The sequence below is a fragment of the Crocuta crocuta genome, unplaced genomic scaffold, assembly GCF_008692635.1.
Source record: "Crocuta crocuta isolate KB4526 unplaced genomic scaffold, BGI_CrCroc_1.0 scaffold267, whole genome shotgun sequence".
In the NCBI taxonomy this organism is placed as follows: Eukaryota; Metazoa; Chordata; class Mammalia; order Carnivora; family Hyaenidae; genus Crocuta; species Crocuta crocuta.
The window spans coordinates 2786361-2807327 of NW_027531899.1; the positions used below are offsets into that span (position 1 = coordinate 2786361).

General features: G+C 35.5%; 1 protein-coding gene across 2 annotated transcripts in view; it reads left to right on the plus strand.

Moving 5' to 3' along the window:
- The window catches only part of ZNF570 (zinc finger protein 570), a 38503-nt gene extending 18086 nt beyond the window's left edge, over positions 1–20417 (plus strand). For both annotated transcript variants that reach the window (XM_077773755.1, XM_077773754.1), the window contains exon 5: positions 17909–20417. In XM_077773755.1, coding sequence (XP_077629881.1) covers positions 17909–19266 — 1358 coding nt within the window. In that variant the 3' untranslated portion in view covers positions 19267–20417. The remainder of the gene's footprint in view (positions 1–17908) is intronic.
- The last annotated feature ends 550 nt before the right edge of the window (positions 20418–20967 follow it).

Sequence of the window (20967 nt, forward strand, 5' to 3'; positions counted from 1 at the left end):
GTTTCGATTTCCTCTTTTGTGAGGTGCCTGTTCAAGTCTTTTGCTCATTTTGGGGATGTATATGTGTTTACAATACAATACATATTGTAATAATATAAAATACAATATATATGTATTTTATATGTATGCTTGTAGTTTATATTTTTGATTCTGATATTTAGTTTTAAGTAAACTTTGTATTCTAAAGTCATATAGATATTCTCAAATTGTCTTCTAAAGATTTTCCATTCATATTTAGGACTGTAATCCAATTGAAACTGATTTTTGAGATTAAAGAAAGAATTTAATTTCTGTGCCTTAATGGAAAACCAGATGTCCTAGAGTTACTGAAGAAGTGAGCTCTCTTTGTTCATCATTGAGAATATTACATGACTTGAGGCAATATCAAGAATTGGGCACTTAACTGACTAAGCATCTTAATGTATCAGGTTATATAGTATATTTATGGGTCTGATTTTGAGGTCTGTTCCATTTCATTGATCTCTATTTCCTTATGCCAGTACTACACTGTGTTTTAATTAAAATACTTATAAGATGGGGTAGCTGGGGCACCTGGGTGGTTCAGTCAGATAAGCGTCTGACTCTTGATTTCAGCTCATGTAGTGATCTTAACAATTCACGAGATGGAGCCCCATGTCTGGCTCTATGCTGAGCTTGGAGTCTGCTTGGGATTCCCCCCCCCCCCCATCTCTGTCCCTCCCTTACTCACGTGTACTCTCCCTCTCTCTCAAATAAATAAGCATTAAAAAAAAAAAAAGACAGGATATCTGTTAGGGCAAGTTTCCTATACCTTGTTTATATTCTTCAGAATTTCTTCTTTGCCTGTTAGCCATCTGAATAGTTTAGAGCCAACTTGTCAATTTCCACCAGAAAACAAAAAAAAAAAAAAAAGTGATTGGCTTGTAATTGAAATTTTACTTATACTCTCTGTCAGTTTTGTAAATTTTTCTATTTGTAAATTTTTTATTCAGTGGTTTAACTCTCCATTTATTTAGGTTTTAGAATTTCCTTTGGTATGTTTTATAATTTTCTTCATAAAGTCTATGCATATCTTCTGTTAGATTAATTCCTAGGCATCTTAGTTTTGTTACTATGTTAAAGTGTTATATATGTTTTCTATTTGTTGCTCATGTTTTGAAATGAACTTTTATACATTGACCTTATATCCAGCAATACTGCCAAGCTTTCCCATTAATGCTAATAGTTTTTAGACTTATTTGGATTTTTCTCTGTGGGCAGGCATATCTGTGAATAATTTTAAATTCTTATGCTTTTAATTTCTCTTTTCTATTGCCCTTAGATCTCCAGTATAGTATGAAATGAAATAATGATAGCAGGCATTCTTTTTAAGTTTTTATTTTGATTCCAGTTAGTTAACCCAGCATGTTGTATTAGTTTCAGGTGTACAGTATAGTGATTCAAAAATTTCATATATCACCTGGTGCTCATTACAAGTGCAGTCTTTAATCTCCATCACCTATTTAACCCATTCACCAACCCTACCATCAGTTCTCGGTAATTAAGTCTATTTCTTGGTTTGTCTCTCTTTTTTCCTCTTTGCTTGTTTGTTTTGTTTCTTAAATTCTATGTGAGTGAATCATATCGTATTTGTCCTTGTCTGATTTACTCCACTTAGAATAATACTGTCTAACTCCATCCATGTCATTGCAAATGGCAAGATTTCATTACTGAATAATATTCCATTGTATATGTATACCACATCTTCTTTATCTGTTCATCAATCAATGAACATTTGGGCTGCTTCCATAATTTGGTTATTGTGAATGATACTGCTATAAACATAGGGGTGCATGTATCCTTTTGAATTAGTGTTTTTGTATTCTTGGTAAATACAAGTAATGCAATTGCTGGACCATAAGGTAGTTCTATATTTAACTTTTTGAGGAACCTCTATACTGTTTCCACAGTGGCTACAACAGTTTGCATTCCCAACAGTGCATGAGGGATCCTTTTTCTCCACATCTTTGTCAATACCTGTTGTTTCTTGTGCTGGTGATTTTAGCCATCCTGGCAGGTGTAAGAAGTGATATCTCATTGTAGTTTTCATTGCATTTCCCTGATCATGAGTGATGATGAGCATTCTTTTTATGTGTCTGTTGGCCACCTGTTCTTTGTAGAAAATCTGTTCATGTCTTCTGCCCGTTTTTTAAAATGGATTATTTGGGGTTTGGCTATTGAGTTGTAGAAGTTCTTTATATATGTTATTTGCAAATATCTTCTCCCATTCCATAGGTTGTCTTTTAGTTTTGTTAATTGTTTCCTTCACTGTGCAGAAGGTTTTTATTTTGATGTAGTCCCAGTAGTTTATTTTTGCTTTTATTTCCTTTCCCTATGGGAACCTATCTAGAAAAAAAGTTGCTATAGCTGATTGACAGAGAAATACCTGCTTGTGTTCTCTTCTAGGATTTTAGTGGTTTCCTGTCTCACATTTGGGTCTTTAATCCATTTTGAATTTATTTTTGTGTATGGTGTAAGAAAGTGGTCCAATTTCATTCTTTTGCATGTTGCTGTCCAGTTTTCCCAACACCATTTGTTGAGGAGACTATCTTTTTTCCATTGGATATGCTTTCTTATTGTGTTGAAGATTAGATGACCATATAATTGTGAGTTTATCTCTGGGTTTTCTATTCTAGTCTGTTGATCTATATGTCTGTATTTTGTACCAGTACCATACTGGTTTTTTTAAAGAATTTATTTTTAAGTAATCTCTACACCAAATGTGGAGCTCAAACTCACAACCCCAAGATCAAGAGTCATACACTCCACTACCTGAGCCAGCCAGGCACCCCTGGTACCATACTGTGCTTTGTAATGTAACTTAAGTCTGGAATTACAATGCCTTCAGCTCTGCTTTGTTTTTTTCAAGGTTGCTTTCACTATTTGGGGTCTTTTGTGGTTCCATATACAAATTTTAGGATTATCTGCTCTAGTTCTCTGAAAAATGTTGGTATTTTGCTAGGGATCGCATTAAATGTGTACATTAAAAGTGCTTTGGGTAGTATAGACATTTAAACAACATTTGTTCTTCCAGTCCATGAGCATAGAATGTCTTTCTATTTCTTTGTGTTATCTTTGCTTTCTTTCATCAGTGTTTTATAGTTTTCAGAGTACAGGTCTTTTACCTCTTAGATTAGGTTTATTCCTATGTATGTTACTGGTTTTGGTACAGTTGTAAATGGGATTGTTTTATTAATTTCTCTTTCTGCTGCTTCATAATTGATGTATAGAAATGCAACAGATTTTTGTACATTGATTTTGTATCCTGTGACTTTACTGAATTCATGTATCAGTTCTAGCAATTTTTTGGTGGAGTCTTTGGATTTTCTGTATAGAATATCATGTCATCTACAAATAGTGAAAGTTTGAGTTCTTCCTTGACAATTTGGATGCCTTTTATTTCTTTTTGTTGTGTGATGATAGCAGGAATTCTTGTCCCCTTTGGTCTTAATGAGAGTGCTTTCAGATTTTGTTATTAATAATTCTGATATTTAAATATTTTGGTAGGTAACCTTTTTGTTCCTACTTGCTAGAGTTTCATTGTGGAAAGCTTTTGAGTTTCAACAAATGTTTTTCTTTATCCATAGATGATTAGATAGTTTTTAGTTTTTCATCTGTTAATGTGAATTACATATTACACTTTTAATGTTGAACCAACTTTGTAGTCCTGAGACAAATCCATTTTTATATCTTTTTCATTTGTGGCTACTTGCTGTTTGCCAATATATTTAGTATTTTTTGCATCTATGTTAATCAGTGAGGTTGACCTTCAGTTTTTCATTCATGAGCTCTTGTTAGATTTTAGAATCAAGATACTAGTCTCATAAAATCTATTGGTGAGCATTCCTCTTTTTCTTCCTTAGAATAATTTGTGTAAAATCAAAATTCTTTGTTTTTTGAATGTTTGGTAGAACTGTGTTCATCTTGGCTTGTGATTTTCCTGTGAAAAGACTTTAAACTACTAATTCAATCTGTACTAAGATTCTGTTTCTCCTATAATCATAGAGTTATATATAGCATTTTTTTCTAAGAACTTTTATGTCCTATGTAAAATTTCAAATTTATTAAAGTTCTCTATTATCTTCTCTTACCTAAAGTTGGTAGTATATGTAATTATGACCTCTTTTTCCTCCCAAAAAGGGAGAAACTAATTTTTCCAGGGATTTATCATTTTCTTAGTATTTTTAGTCATTTTTCTCTTCACTGATCCTCTCTAATGTATGTTTTTTAAAATTTCATTTATTTCTCTTTATTATGTAATGCCTCCTACATGTATTTATGCTGTTCTCTTTTGTTAAGTTTAAAAAAAATTTTTTTTAGTGTTTATTATTTATTTTTGAGAGAAAGAGCACAAGTGGGGGAGGAGCCGAGAGTGAGACACACATAGAGTCTGAAGCAGGCTCCAGGCTCTGAGCTGTCAGCACAGAGCCTCACATGGGTCTCAAACCCATGAACTATGAGATCATGACCTGAGCCAAAGTCGGATGCTTAATTGACTAAGCCACCCATGCACCCCTCTCTTTTTAAGATTTAAAGTTAGATAATTCATTATTTTTGAGGCTTTCTTTTTTCTATTATGAGCACTTAAGACTATATTAGGAATGTATTCCACATGTTTTGATATGTCATATTTTTTGTTAATCATGTATAATCACTTTCTAATTTCCATTGATTTCTTCTGACCCATGAATTAATTGGAAGTTTTAAGTTCCAAATTAAATTTTCTTTCTTTAACTGCACTGTGGTTAGAGAAGATGGTCTATTTAATTGAAATTCTTTGAAACTTATTTTATGTGTTAGTGGTTAAATAGTTATTGTGTTCTAAAAAATATTATCTGTTTCTGGTTGTGGTGTGTACAACATTTGATATATGTTCATTGGATTAAGCTCATTAATTTTGCTGATCAAATCTTCTGTGTCTTTATTGATTTAAAAAAATCTCTGAGGGGCACCTGGATGGCTCAGTTGGCTAAGCGTCCATCTCTTGATTTTGTCTCAGGTCATGATTTCATGGTTTCATGGGTTCAAGCCCCATGTGAAGCTCTGTGCACTGACCCTGTGGAGCCTGCTTGGGATTCTCTCTCTCTCCCTCTCCCTCTGGCCCTCTGCCATGCATGCATACACTCTCTCTCTCTCTCTCAAAATAAATAAATAAACATTAAAAATTATTTTAAAAATTCTGATGATTAATATATACTTTTTTGGTAATTCTGACAATTGGTTACTTATGTTTTGAAAGTATTTTATTAAGTCCTATGTTTTTGGATTGTTTTATCTTTCTGGTAAATTCTTCCATATATTATTGTTACCTTCTTTAACTCTAGAGATGATTTTTCTCTTAACTATTTTTGCTTAATGTTAGTGTAGGTATATTAGTCTTCTTTTGTTAATACTTGCTTGGTGTAGCTTTTCTATCCCTTTATTCTCTTACTTTCTGTGTTTCTCTTGTGAACAGTATATATAGCTAAACAGTTTTTTATTCTGCTCTGATAACGTATATGTTTTAAGTAAATTATGGCAGTCAATTACATGTCTTAGTATTACTAATAGAATTGGACTTATTTCTACCATCTTATTTTTTTTATAAATTCTTTTTCCATTTTTCTTATTTCTTGACTTTTTCTTCATCTGCTAATCTGAAAGTTATACAGTCTTTCTGTTCTTGTATTGATTAGCTTAGAAAATTTAACATTTATGGGGCGCCTGGGTGGCTTAGTCAGTTAAGTGTCCAATTTCGGCCCAGGTCATGATCCCACAGTTCGTGGGTTCAAGCCCCACGTTGGGATCTGTGCTCACAGCTAGCTCAGAGCCTGGAGCCTGCTTCAGATTCTGTATCTCCCTCTCTCTCTGACCCACCTCTGCTCACGCTCTCTCTCTCTCTCTCTCTCTCTCAGAAATAAATAAGTTTATAAGAAAATTTAACATTTATGAGGCACCTGGCCAGCTCAGTGAGCTGAGCCTTCAACTCTTGATCTTGGAGTTGTAAGTTAGAGTCCTACATTGGGTTAGCAATTACTTAAAAATAAAATCTTTAAAAATTTTTAACTTTTATAATCACCTTAACAAAATCTAAAATTATTCTTTACCTTTATTTTTTCCTCCCTTAAAAAAATATAAGAACCTTAGAATGTTTTAACTTCACTTACCCTCATTTCAGTTATTTCTTTTAATCCTATAAATGATTACTTTGTTTTATAAAGTTACAAAAGTAGACCATTATTTTTGTGTTGTTTAGATTTGCCTACATTTCATTTTCTTCATTCACCATTCTTTTCTATATACCAGAACTTTTTCCTGAATCAAAGCCTTTATCAATAAATGTACTACTTATATAAACTATTTTGTTATTATTATTCATTTGTTTTGTATATTTATTTGATACCATGCATGTAAGAATCTTTATGTATATGCACTCATAAGTTGACAGTTATTTTTCTCAGCACCGTAAAGATAACACTCTATACTTTTCTGGCTTCTATTGTTGCCTCATTAATATTTTCTTCCTTGCTTCTTTTAAAAACTACCTTCTCTTTGCTCATGTTACTCTATATTTTCACTATGGTGTATCTAAATGTAATTTTTTTTTAAGTTTATTGATTTATTTTGAGAGAGAGAGACAGAGAGGGGGAAGGGCCAGAGAGAGAGGGAGAGAGAGAGAATCCCAAGCTGGCTCTGTACCATCAGTGCGGAGCCCTATCTGGGGCTCAGACCCACAAATCGTGAGATCATGACCTGAGCCAAAGTCATATGCTTAACCTAATGAGCTACCTAAGCACCCCTAAATGTAAATTTCATTAAAAAATTTCTTAATGTATTTATTTATTTTTGAGTGAGAGATAGAGACAGAGCATGAACAGGGGAAGAACAGAGAGAGAGGGAGACATAGAATCTGAAGCAGGCTTCAGGTTCTGAGCTGTAAGCACAGAACCTGACATGGGACTTGAACTTGTGAACCACGAGATCATGACCTGGGTTGAGATCAGATGCTCAACCAACTGAGCCACCCAGGTGCCTCATATTTCATTTTAATTGCTCTAATTAAGATTTATTCTGTTTCTTGTATCTGAACATTCTGGTCTTAACAGTTTTTAGGCAATGGTCAGTGGTTATTTCTTCACATATTACTACTCCCCTTTTCTCTGTACTTTCTTTTCCTAAAACTCCAGTTAGATGTTAATATGACCTTCTTTCTCATCTGTGTTAAACTGATGTTCTTAGCTTCAGTTGCCCCTTACTTACTCAAAAGTACCTTCTGGAGTCTTTTTGACCTCTAGGAGTTTACCTTAATTTCTTGCTAGCTTTGCAACATATCTAAAAAGGTATTTTCTATGTTTTACATAACATCTTAAGTTGTTACTTTGTTTATTTTAATCTTCTGGTTTGTCATTTTAACTAGTCTGCTCTATTGCTGGACAGGGATCCTGTGTATTGTTAAAGGATCTAGTTACTCACTATCATGTTGCTCTCTCTAATTTTATATCCTATACACTCCCTCTGAATGAGAATGAATGAATCTACACCTTTTGGTAATGTGGTAGATTAAATATAATATCATAATGTGTTTTCTTAATTTACATTTTTTTGAACACAGGAGATTGATTTTGTTACATGCATTTATTACCCAGTTATTTTTAAAATTTTCTCTTCACATCAGTTGTCTATTTTTAATGGGCTATTAATTCTTTTTACTTATCTATAAGGTCTCTTCCTTATTCAGGATTTTATTCTTTTGTCTCACATTAAAAACAGATTAGGGGCACCTGGATGGCTCAGTCGGTTAAGTGTCTGACTCCGGCTCAGGTCATGATCTCAGTTTGTTGGTTCAAGCCCCACGTCCGGCTCTGCGCTGACAGCTAGCTCAGAGCCTGGAGCCTGTTTCAGGTTCTGTATCTCCCTTTCTCTCTGACCCTCCCTGCTCATGCTGTCTCTCTGTTTCTAAGAAATAAATAAAACACAAAAAATTTAAAAAAAAAAAACAAAAAAAAACATTAAAAAATTTTTTAAATTATAGTAAGATACATATAATGAAATTTACTCTAAACTGTTTTTAAAGTACTGTCTCTTCAGTAGCATTAAGTACTTTCATATTTTTGTGCTTCTGTCACCAGCACCTTACCATAGAATTCTTTTTATCTTGTAAGACTGAAACTATACACATTAAATAGTAATTCTCCATTCTCCCTTTCCCCAGTCTCTGGTAACCATCATTCCACCTTCTCTCTGTGAATTGCACTGCTCTAAGTACCTTATATAAGTGGAATCATACAGCATTTGTCTCCTTTTGACTGGAGTATTTCACATGGGGATAATGTCTTCAAAGTTCAGTCATGTTGTAGCGTGTATCACAGTTTCCTTTTTCTTTAATGTTTATATATTTGTTTTGAAAGAGAGAGAGAGAGAGCGTGTGCCAGGGAGGGGGAGAGGAGAGAGAGAATCCCAAGCAGGCTCCACACTGTCAGCACAGAGCCTAACATGGGGCTTGAACTCACAAACCACGAGATCATAACCTGAGCCCAAAATCAAGAGTCTGATGCTTAACTAACTGAGCCACCCAGGTGCCCCACAATTTCCTCCTTTTTAAAAGTAGAATAGTATTCTATTGTATGTATATACCACATTTTGTTTATCCATTTAATGACATGTTTTGGTTGCTTCCATCTTTTGGCTATTGTAAATAATGCTACTATGAACATAGGGGTAGAAATTCCTGTTTGATACCTTGCTTTCAGTTCATTTAGGTATATACCTAAAAGTGGAATTGCTGAATCTTCTGGTAATTTTATTTTTAACTTTTGAGGAACTGCTATACTATTTTCCATAGACCCTCTCCCATTTTACATTCTCACCAACAGTGCCACGGGTTCCAGTTTCCCCACATTTTCACCAACACCTGTTCTTTTCTTTTTTTTTTTTTTAATCTTTTTTCCCTTTTTTATTTTATAGAGAGTGCAAGCAGGGGAGAAGGGCAGAGGGAGACAATCTTGAGCAGGCTCCACGCTCAGTGCACAGCCCAGCATGGGGCTTGATCCCACACCCTGGGATCATGACCTGAGCTGAAATCAAGAGTTGGATGCTTACCCAACTGAGCCGCCCAGGCTCCCGTTTTCTTTCTTTCTTTCTTTTTTTTTTTTTTAATGTTTTATTTATTTCTAGGAGAGAGAGAGAGACCGCGTGAGCAGGGGAGGGTCAGAGAGAGGAAGTCACAGACTCTGAAACAGGCTCCAGGCTCTGAGGTGGCTGTCAGCACAGAGCCCGACACGGGGCTTGAACCCACGAACCGCGAGATCATGACCTAAGCGAAAGTTGGACGCTTAACCGACTAAGCCACCCAGGCGCCCCTCTTTCTTTCTTTTTAACAGTAGCCATCCTAATGAGTATGAAGTGGCATCTTGTGGTTTTGATTTGCATTTCCCTAATGATTAGTAATGTGGAACATCTTTTCACGCTTGTTGGCCATTTGTATCTCTTCTTTGGAAAAATGTGTATCCAAAATCCTTGTCTATTTTTAAATTGTGTTCTTTTTGAGTTGTAGGAGTTCTTTATATATTCTGGATGTATATGCATTTTCAGATGCATGATTTGCAGATGTTTTCCCCCATTTTGTGGGATGCCTTTTTATTTTGTTGATTATGACTTTTAATGCATAAAAGTTTTTAAGTTTCATGAAATTCAGTTTGTTTACTTTCTCTTTTGTTGTCTATGCTTTATGGTATTATAACCTAGGAATCTTTGGTAAATTCAATGTTATGATGATTTTTTTCCCTATGTTTGCAACTAAAAATATTTTAGTTTTAGGTCTTATATTTAGCTCTTTGATCCATTTGGGGTTAACTTTTGTGTATGATATAAAGCAAGCCCAGCTTTATTGTTTTGTATGTGGACATCCAATTTTCTCAGCACCATTTGTTAAAAGCCTGTGTCCGTTCCCCATTGAATGCTCTTGGCACCCTTATCATCTATATGTCTTCTTTGGGAAAATGTCTATTCATGTTTTCTGCCCATTTCTTCACTGGATTATTTGTTTTCTGGTTGTTGAGTTGTATACATTCTTTATAGATTTTGGATACCAACTCTTTATCAGATATGTCATTTGCAAATCTCTTCTCTCATTTTATAGGTTCCCTTTTAGTTTTGTTGATTGTTTCCTTCACTGTGCAGAAGCTTCTTATTTTTGATGAAGTCTTAATAGTTTATTTTTGCTTTTGTTTCTCTAGCTTCAGAAGACCTATCTAGTAAGTTGCTAGCCAATGTCAAAGAGGTTGTTGTCAGCCAATGTCAAAGAGGTTACTGCTTGTGTTCTCCTCTAGGGTTTCTTGTCTCACACTGAGGTCTTTAATCCATTTTGAATTTACTTTTGTGTATGGTGTAAGAAAGTATTCCAGTTTCATTCTCTTGCATGTTGTTGTCCAGTTTTCCCAATACCATTTGTTGAAGAAACTTTTTTTCTGTATAGTTATGAGTTCATTCCTGGGTTTTCTTTTTCATTCCATTGAATATATGTGTCTGTGTATGTGTCTGTTTTGGGGCCAGTACCATTTTGTCTTGATCACTACAGCTTTGTAATATAATATGAAGTCCAGAATTGTGATGTCTCCAGCTTTGCCTTTCTTTTTCAAGACTGGTTTGGCTATTCGGGGTCTTTTGTGGTTCTATACAAATTTTAGGATTTTTTGTTCTAGCTCTGTGAACAATGCAATTGGTATTTTGATATGGATTGCATTAAATGTTTAGATTGCTTTGGGTAGTATAGACATTTTAACGATATTTGTTCTTCCAATCCATAAGTATGGAATGTTTTTCCATTTCTTTGTGTTGTCTTCAATTTCTTTCATCAGTGTTATAATACAGTTTTCAAAGTATAGGTCTTTTCATCTCTTTGGTTACATTTATTCCTAGGTATCTTATTGTTTTGGGTGCAGTTGTAAATGGGATTCCTTGATTTCTCTTTCTGCTGCTTCATTATTGGTGTATACAAATGCAACAGATTTTTGTACATTGATTTTGTGTCCTACGACTTTACTGAATTCATGTATCAATTTTAGCAATTTTTTGGTGGAGTCTTTTGGATTTTCTGTATAGAGTACCATTGTCATCTACAAATAGTAGATCCTTGCCAGTTTGGATGCTTTTTATTTTTTGTGGTTTCTGATGGCTGTGGCTTGGACTTCCAGTACTATGTTAAATATCTGTGGTAAGAGTGGACATCCCTGTCTTATTCTTGACCATAGTGGTAGAGTGCTTAGTTTTTAGTCAGTGAGAGTAAGATTAGTTGTGGGTTTTTCCTATTTGTTGGCACCCTTATCAAAAGTCATTTGATTATATATGTGAGGGTTTATTTTTGGGCTTTCTGTTTTCTGTTTCATTAGTCTGTATGTCTGTCTTTATGCCAGTACCACACTGTTTTGATTACTATAGAATTTTGAAGAAAGTTCTGAAATCAGGAAGTGTGAGATTTCTAACTTTGCTCTTCCTTTTCAAGATTGTCTTCACTGTTCAGGGTCCATTGAGATCCCATATGAATTTTTCTTATTTCTAGGGAAAAAAACCTAATTGGGATTTCAATGGATTGCACTGAATCTGTAGGTAGCTTTCAATAGTATGGCTCTCTTAGTGATGTTAATGTTGTAATCATGAATTCAGGATTATCTCCATTTATTTACATCTTCTTTAATTTCTTTCAGCAATGTTTTGTAGTTTTTTCATTGTACAAGTTTTTCATCTCCTTAATTCCTATTTTATTCTTTTTCATGCTATTGTAAATAGAGTTGTTTTCTTAATTTCCTTTTCAGATTGTTCATTGTGCATAGAAATACAACTGATTTGGGTGTGCTGACTTTGTATCTCACTACTATGCTGAACTCATTTATTAGTTCTCATAGGGGTGGGAGGTGATGTAGAATCTTTAGTGTTTGTACATAGAAGAGCATATCATCTACAAATTTTACTTTTTCCTTTGTAATTTGAAATGTTAAAATTTATTTTTCTTGACTGATTGCTCTGGCTAGAACCTCTAGTACTATATTGGCTAGAAGTGGTGAAAGTGGGCATTCTTGCCTTTTTCGTGATCTTTGAGGAGACGTTTCAGTCTTTCACCATTGAATATGATGTTAGCTGTGGGCTTTTCATATATAGCTTCTATTATGTTGAAGTAGTTTCCTTCTGTTGCCAGTTAAGTGTTTTTATCATGAAAGGGTGTTGAATTTTGTAATATGCTCTTTCTACATCATTTGAAATGATCATTTGAGGTTTTGCCTTCTCTCTGTTAATGTGTGTTATATTAATTTTTGCTGAACCATCCTTGCATCCCAGCAACAAATTCTACTTGGTCATGGTGTATAATCATTATAATATGATGTTGAATTCAGTTTGCTAGTATTTGTTGATGAGGTTTACATCAATGCTCATAAGGGATATTGATTGGTCTCTAGTTTTCTTATGGTATCTTAGTCTGGCTTTGGTGTCAGAGTAATGCTAGCCACATAGAATGAGTCTGGAAGTCTTCACTCCTCATCGTTTCTTTGGAAGAGTTTGAGGAGGATTCATGTGAATTCTTAAATGTGTGATAGAATTCACAACAGACACTATCTGGTCCTTGGCCTTTACTTGTTGGAAGGTTTTAGATTACAGATTCAGTCAGCTTAGTTATGGGTCTGTTCAGGTTTTCTATTTCTTTAAGATTCAGTCTTAGTAGGTTGTGTGTTTCTTAGAATTTGTCCATTTATCCAGTTTGTTGGTATGCAGTTGTCCATACTAATCTCTTATAATCCTTTTTATTTTTCTATAATTGATAGTAATGTGGCGCCTTTCATTTCTGATTTTAGTTACTTGAATCTTTTGTTTTACCCCTAGTCAACCCAATTAAAAGTTTTTCAGTTTTGTCAATCTTTTTTTTTTTTTTAACATTTATTCATTTTTGAGAAACAGAGAGAGACAGAGCATGAGCAGGTGAGGGCAGAGAGAGAGAGGGAGACACAGAATCCGAAGCAGGCTCCAGGCTCTGAGCTGCCAGCCCAGAGCCCGACACAGAACTCGAACCCATGGACTGGACTGTAAGATCATGACCTGAGCCAAAGTCAGACACTCAACCGACTGAGCTACCCAGGCACTCCAGTTTTGTCAATCTTTTTGAAAAACTACTCTTGGTTTTATTGATTGTATTATTTTTCCATTTATTTGGTTTACCTCTACTTCATTATATTCTTTCTCCTAGCTTTGGTTTTAGTTTGCTCTTTTTCTAGTTTGTTCAGATGTAAAGTTAGGTTTTTGATTTGCCATCTTTTTTTTTTTTTTTTTTTTTATGGGGGAGGGGGNGCTCGAACCCACAAACTGCGAGATCATGACCTAAGCGAAAGTCGGACGCTTTAACCGACTAAGCCACCCAGGCGCCCCGTTTAGCATTAATAGCTTTACATTTCCCTTTTAGACGGCTTTTGATGCATCCCATAATTTTTGGTATGTTATATTTTTCTTTTCATTGGTTTCAAGATACTTTGTGATTTCTTCTTTGACCTGTTGGCTGTTTAAGTGTGTGTTGTTTAATTTCCACATATTTGTGGATTTTTTCCAGTTTTTATTTTGCTATTGATTTCTAGTTTCATTTAATTATGATTGAGAAATATAATTTATATGATTTCAATCTTTTAAAATTTATTAATGCATGGGGCACCTGGGTGGCTCAGTTGGTTGAGGGTCCAACTTCAGCTTAGGTCATGATCTCGCAATTCATGGGTTCGAGCCCCGAACTGGGCTCTGTGCTGATAGCTCAGAGCCTAGAGCCTTCTTTAGATTCTGTGTCTCCCTCTCTCTGCCCCTCCTCCTCTCGTGCTCTGTGTCTCTCTCTCAAAAACAAATAATAACATTAAAAAAATTTTAACTTATTAATGCATGTTCATGGATAGCATATAATATATCCTAGATTCATGTTTACTATTTTGATAAACTTTAGATTTAAAAAAAAAATTCTTGAAGTCAGTTTGCCAAACTGCAAAATCTGAGAGAATGGTGCTCCACAAGACTGTACTTATTTCAGACAGCAGCTGCAAGTTTGGGGATCTTCAGGGCCACCCTCATTCCTGATTAGCCAGCTACAGATAAGGGGGTACCTACAGTCACCCTCAGGTTTGATAATTCACAACAGTGATCTCCAGAGGTCAGGAAAGAACCATATATTATGATTACAGTTTTATTGTAACAAAAGATAACAAAGAACCAGCCAAAAGCAGAGACACCAAGGGCAAGGTCTGGGAGAGTTACAAATATGAAAGGGTCCTCCAGACATCTCAACATTCAAAAGAATAAGCTTTCAAGAGATGAAACTCTTGTACAGAGTTATTTGTTTGTTTGTATTTTGGTTTTACTATGTAAGTATCATTGAGTGAATCCTTGCCCAATGCCCAATGTGTTTCAATCTCCAGCCTCCTTCCCTTCCCAGACTGATATGATAGCTCAAAGCACCAACTGTTTAATCACATAATTGGTCTTTCTGGCATGGCTAGCCTCCATCCTAAGTCATCACATTAGCAAAAACTATCTAGAGACATGTCATGAGTCATAAACTATAGCTGTAAACTATCAGGTATGGTCCAAGGGGCACACCATGAATCACAATGACACTCCTTCTAGTAACTTAAGAGTGTTTTAGAGGGTTACCTCTTGGGAACTATGGACAAAAGCCTGCCAAATTCTTTATTACACAAGTTTTTTAAAAAATTCACTATAAGGCTCTGACTGTAATTGAATGAAAGTAAAAGATTAATTTTAGAATTAATGGCTTTACATTTTGGTTCTTCATATAGAAAAACAAAGTATGCATCTTTCCCCTTTATGCAAGTTTAAGTGTGTGGGGAGGTCAGGTCCCTCATTAAATTGTAAAGCTTTTTGCTCATTTCTTGTAAAGTTTATTTTTAGGGTATTTTCCCTCTTCATTGTTGTTGTCAATGTTAAAGTTATCTTCTGAGATTATTTTCTTTATGCCTGCTTCTATTGCTTTTTAAAATTAATTCAGGAATTGCAAAACGATACATTCTTATTTGAAAAAATACGTGTAAATGGTATGGTAATCTCCCTTCTTTTACATAGCTTCTACGTTCTATTTGCCTTTTATTTATGGTATGATTCATTTCTGGTGTTTTGTAAGTCACAACATATACATGATTCTTTGTAATGGTCACTATTATTAGCTGTTGTTATTACTACTTTTGTGACATTTCTTGACTAATATTCCAGTACTCTGTGTGTTTTGTGATACTGTATTTTATTCTTTTTCAGTTAAATCATTGAACAAGTTGATTATCAAAGAAAATTTTTTTTTAACATTTATTCATTTTTGAGAGATGGAGAGGGATAGAGCATGAGTGGGGTAGGGGCAGAGAGAGAGGGAGACACAGAATCTGAAGCAGCCTCCAAACTCTGAGCTATCAGCACAGAGCCTGATGCAGGGCTTGAACCTGCAGACTGTGAGATCATGACCTGAGCTGAAGTTGGATGCTTAACCGACTGCGCCACAAGTTGATTTTCATTACAACCTTTAATTTCATATCATGTGATATTAATGTTTTTAGCCATGACTTTTTGGTTTACATTTGTTCCTTCTTAATCTCTTTTGGTTTGTTCTCTTTTCCCAAATATCTTAATGTTGGAGTACTCTAGGGTTCATTACTTGCTGCTTTCTCTCCTCTTTATCTATACTCATTCTCTTTAACTGGCAATTTCTAGTTTAAAATCTTTAGTCCTGAACTCTATCTTAAACTCAGTCTTATGGGTCCATAATGATGTCTTCTTAGCATTTCCATTTCAATGTCTAAAAAAACAACTTAGAGTGTCTGGGTGGCTTAGTCGGTTAAGCAGCCAACTCTTTTTTTTTTTTTTTTTAATGTTTTATTTATTTCTATGAGAGAGAGAGAGAGACAGCGTGAGCAGGGGAGGGTCAGAGAGAGAGGGAGTCACAGACTGAAACAGGCTCCAGGTTCTGAGCTGGCAGTCAGCACAGAGCGTGACGTGGGGCTCGAACCCACAAACCGCGAGATCATGACCTAAGCGAAAGTCGGATGCTTAACCGACTAAGCCACCCAGGTGCCCCATGCATCCGACTCTTGATTTTGGCTCGGGTCATAATCTTGCGGTTCATGAGTTTGAGCCCTGGATCAGGCTCTGTGCTGACAGTGTGGAGCCTGCTTGGGATTTATTCTCTCCCCCCCGCCACTCATGTTCTCTCTCTTTTTCAAAATAAATAAATATTTAAAAAAATAAAAAACACCTTAAGTTTCTTATGTTCAAACCTGAACTCCAGATCTTCCATATATCCCCACCCAAACCTGCTGTGCCCATGGCCTTTCCCATCACTGTTAATGGCTAATCCATCCTTCCACGGCCCAGACATAAACTTTGAAGGCTTGCTTTTTTCATTTTTCTGTTACTTTTATTATCCAATCTGTCAGGATATCCTCTTGGCATTTCCTACAAAATACACCTAGAATCTGGCCACCTCACTATACTTCCATTGATAGCCCTCTGGTCTGGATCCTCATCATCTTCACCTGGATTACTACAATCATAGGTCTCCTGGCTTCTTCCATTATTTGCCACAATTCAGTATTTTCATTGAACTGTAAATAAGTATCACTCCTCTACTCCACAAACTTTAGTGGCTCTCCAGATCCCACTCAGGATAAGAGCCAAATTCCTTAGAAAGTGTACAAACCTTAAATAATCTTATCTTTTATTTCCTGACTTCATCTCCTACAACACCTCTCCAGCTACACTGGCCTTCTTACTATTCACCAAACATATCAAATGTGCTTCTACTTTTAGGCTGTTTCTTCTGCCCAGAATGATCTTTCAAATATCCAAGTGACTAACTTCTTCACTTTCTTCAAATCTTTGCTTGAATGTTAACTTATTAATTATTCCTACCTCTGACTTCACCAGCATTCCTAATCTCTTTTACCCTGCTTTTCTTTTTCTGAAGCACTTAGTACCTTCTGACATACAGTAAAATTTACTCATTTACATTTATTTCCCATCTCCCCCAAGAATATAAGGTCAATAAAGGTAAGGATCTTTCTTTAGTGTAGTATCAAAAGCATTGGGAGACTTTGGCACAGGGTTCGATAAATATTCTTGCAAGAAACAACTATAATAATGGATGTTATTTCAGTGCCTTTATTATTCATACATGTATGAAATTATAACCAAGTCCGTCTACCTCCATAATTCCTTTTTGACATGAGATTTACGTTTCTGATTAAAAAAAATATGTTCATTTATTTTGAAAGAGAGAGAAAGCACAAGGGAGGGGCAGAGAAGGGGGCAGGGACAGAGGATCCAAAGCAGGTTCCATGGGGCGCCTGGGTGGCTCAGTTGGTTAAGCATTCGACTTCGGCTCAGGTCATGATCTCCACGGTTCATGGGTTTGAGCCCTGCGTCGGGCTCTGTGCTGACAGCTAGCTCAGAGCGTGGAGCCTGCTTCAGATTCTGTATTTCCCTCTCTCTCTGACCCTCCCCTGCTCACTCTGTCTCTCTCTTGCTTTCAGAAATAAATAAAACATTAAAAAAACAAAAAACCAAAGCGGGTTCCTTGCTGTCAGCGTAGAGCCCGATGCAGGGCTTGAACTCACGAACCATGACATCATGACCTGAGCCGAAGTCGGATGCTTAACTGACTGAGCCACCCAGGCGCCCCTACCTTACTGATTTTCTTATAATTTCTTTTCATTCCTCTTCACATTTCTGTATGATCTATTTTCAGTTTCTTGCAAACATCAGAACTACAAAAGCCAATGTTTTTGTGGGTTTTGTTATTAAATTCACATACTTCATTTTATGAATGTACATTCAGAAATGTTCCTTCTGGTACATGATAGAGGAGACATGTTTTTACATTATTTTTCAGGCTGGGAATCTATGTGTGAGACTGAAGAGTTAACCTCAAAGCAGGATATTTATGAAGCACAATCATCTCAGATGATACTAGAAAAACTTACAAGCTGCAGCCTTGAGTATTCCAGTTTAAGAGAAGAATGGAAATGTGAGGACCATTTTGAGAGACAGCCAGTAAATCAGAAGGGATGTTTCAAGGAAGAGACAATCACTCATGAAGAAGCCCTTGTTAATAAAAGAGCACAAGAATATAACAAATCTTGGGGAAGGTTCCATCCAAACACACTGCTTCATACACAACAGATAACCACCAAAGAGGAGAAAGTACATAAACATGATACACATAAGAAAAGCTTTAAAAAGAATTTAATGGCCATTAAGCCCAAGAGTATCTACACAGAGAAAAAACTTTTGAAATGTAATGACTGTGAAAAAGTCTTTAGCCAGAGCTCATCTCTTACTCTTCATCAAAGAATTCATACTGGAGAGAAACCATATAAATGTGTAGAATGTGGAAAAGCCTTTAGCCAGAGATCAAATCTTGTTCAACATCAGAGGATTCATACTGGAGAGAAACCCTATGAATGTAAGGAATGTAGGAAAGCGTTCAGTCAGAATGCACACCTAGTTCAACATCTGAGAGTTCATACTGGAGAAAAACCTTATGAATGCAAAGTGTGTAGGAAAGCCTTTAGCCAGTTTGCATACCTTGCTCAACACCAGAGAGTTCATACTGGAGAGAAACCTTATGAATGTATTGAATGTGGAAAAGCATTTAGCAATAGATCATCTATTGCTCAACACCAGAGAGTTCATACTGGTGAGAAACCTTATGAATGTAATGTCTGTGGGAAAGCATTTAGCCTTCGTGCATACCTTACTGTACACCAGAGAATACATACTGGAGAAAGACCCTATGAATGTAAGGAATGTGGGAAGGCTTTCAGCCAGAATTCACATCTTGCTCAACATCAGCGAATTCATACTGGAGAAAAACCTTATAAATGTCAAGAATGTAGGAAAGCATTCAGCCAGATTGCCTACCTTGCCCAACATCAACGAGTTCATACTGGAGAGAAACCCTATGAATGTATTAAGTGTGGGAAGGCTTTTAGCAATGACTCATCCCTTACTCAACATCAGAGAGTTCATACTGGAGAGAAGCCTTATGAATGTAATGTTTGTGGAAAGGCTTTTAGTTACTGTGGATCCCTTGCCCAACATCAGAGAATTCATACTGGAGAAAGACCCTATGAATGTAAGGAATGCAAGAAAACTTTCAGACAGCATGCACACCTTGCTCATCATCAGAGAATCCATCTTGGGGAGTCACTCTCACCACCCAATCCAGTCAATCACCAAGTTCTCTAGACACTATCTCATAAATATTTCCAGAATTTATACCTTTTGTTTTTCTATCTCTAATGTCATCCTACTCTAAGATTCATCTCACCTCGATCACCATACTGTAGCTTTCTAATAGGTCTTCCTCTATCAACTTTTGATCCCCTTAAATTCATTTCCCACCATGCCCCAAACTGATTTTTTTTTTTAGTGTAAGAATACATCACTGCTTCCAATTAAAACTTTTTTTTTTTTTTTTTTGGTTTACTATTGTTCTTAAGCTAATATCCTCAGTCTTTAAATTGTCCATGAGGTGCTTCATTATCTGGTTCTTACATACTTTTCAGTCTTATTTTATTCCAGTCTCCTTCACTGAGCACTAGGCACTTCCCAGGACTAAGAGCTTAGATTCTGGAAAATCAGCTCTGCAACTGCTGTGGCATTGTATGACTTTGAGTAATTTGTTGGACTTTTCTAAACCTCAGGGTTTTCTTTAATTCTTAAAATAGGGATAATAAAAGACACTGTATTGTAGAACTGTAATTATTAAATGATATAGTGTCTGTTGTAAATTGATGCATATAAAGGAATAAATTTGCATGTAGAGTGCTTCACATAGCATATCAATTATAGCAGATATTCAATAAATCATAATAGCTTATGTGTATTGAGTGCCTACTCTGCACCAGGCACTGTTCTACATACTCAGCATATATTAACTTACTTACTCCTCACAGCTAGAACAAAACTCCTCAATGGACAAAGTAGAACATCCCTGGGAAGCAGCAGGTCAGAACTGAGAAAACCTGAAAATTTTAGAAACATAAGTGGGAGTCTTTGTACTCTAGATACGTAATCAGTATAGGCAATAAGTAGTAGAACTATTGACACCTATAACCAGTTTTAGGAAGTTTCTAAAGAGAATTGGATAAACCAATTAATATAAGGAAAATGAAGATTGACTTAGAAGAATAACTGAGTATCATAACTCCAAATAACCAATAAACAGAAGTTCTTACTGCCCCATAAAAATGTACCAGTCCCACGCAACTGTATGGGCGAATCTGGGTAATTTAAAAAGCATTTAAATTGTTCCATACCACAGAAAAAGTATAAAGTTTGTAAATGTTTTAGCCAGTGGTTGTAAAATTTAAACCAAACCAATTGAGGGTAGAAAAATACAGACAAATCNTAGGTTTTCATATATATATTTCTCCTTCAGTGAATATTGAGTACCTACTGTTTGCTGAACATGGTTTTAGACACAAGGAGGCAATAGTGATCAATACTAAGACTGTGTCTTCATGGAGTTAAATTTCAAGGGCTAAAATCATTAATACTTAAATATAAAACAATAGGTTTTCTTGACCCAGCAAAATGAAGAATAATAAACTGAGGAGTAGTATATGGTCTAGGCTGAAGAGACTCAGCATAATAAAATTGTCAGTTATTCCTAATTCACAAATTCACTCCAATTAGAACCAAAATTCCTCAGGTATTTTTTCCTTTTAATTTCACAGCTTTGTTCTAAATTCATCTATGGAGTGTGAATTCTTAAGAAAAGCAAGACAGCTGTCGAATCTGGAAATAGGTCATATGATAAAGATGGTTTAGACCCATAGAGAAAAGATGGATTTGCGGTATTAGAATTGTTTATATCCATTACAGTAAGGGAAAAGCAAATAGGACCACAGTGAACTATTTCAAAACTATCACATTGGCAAAAGC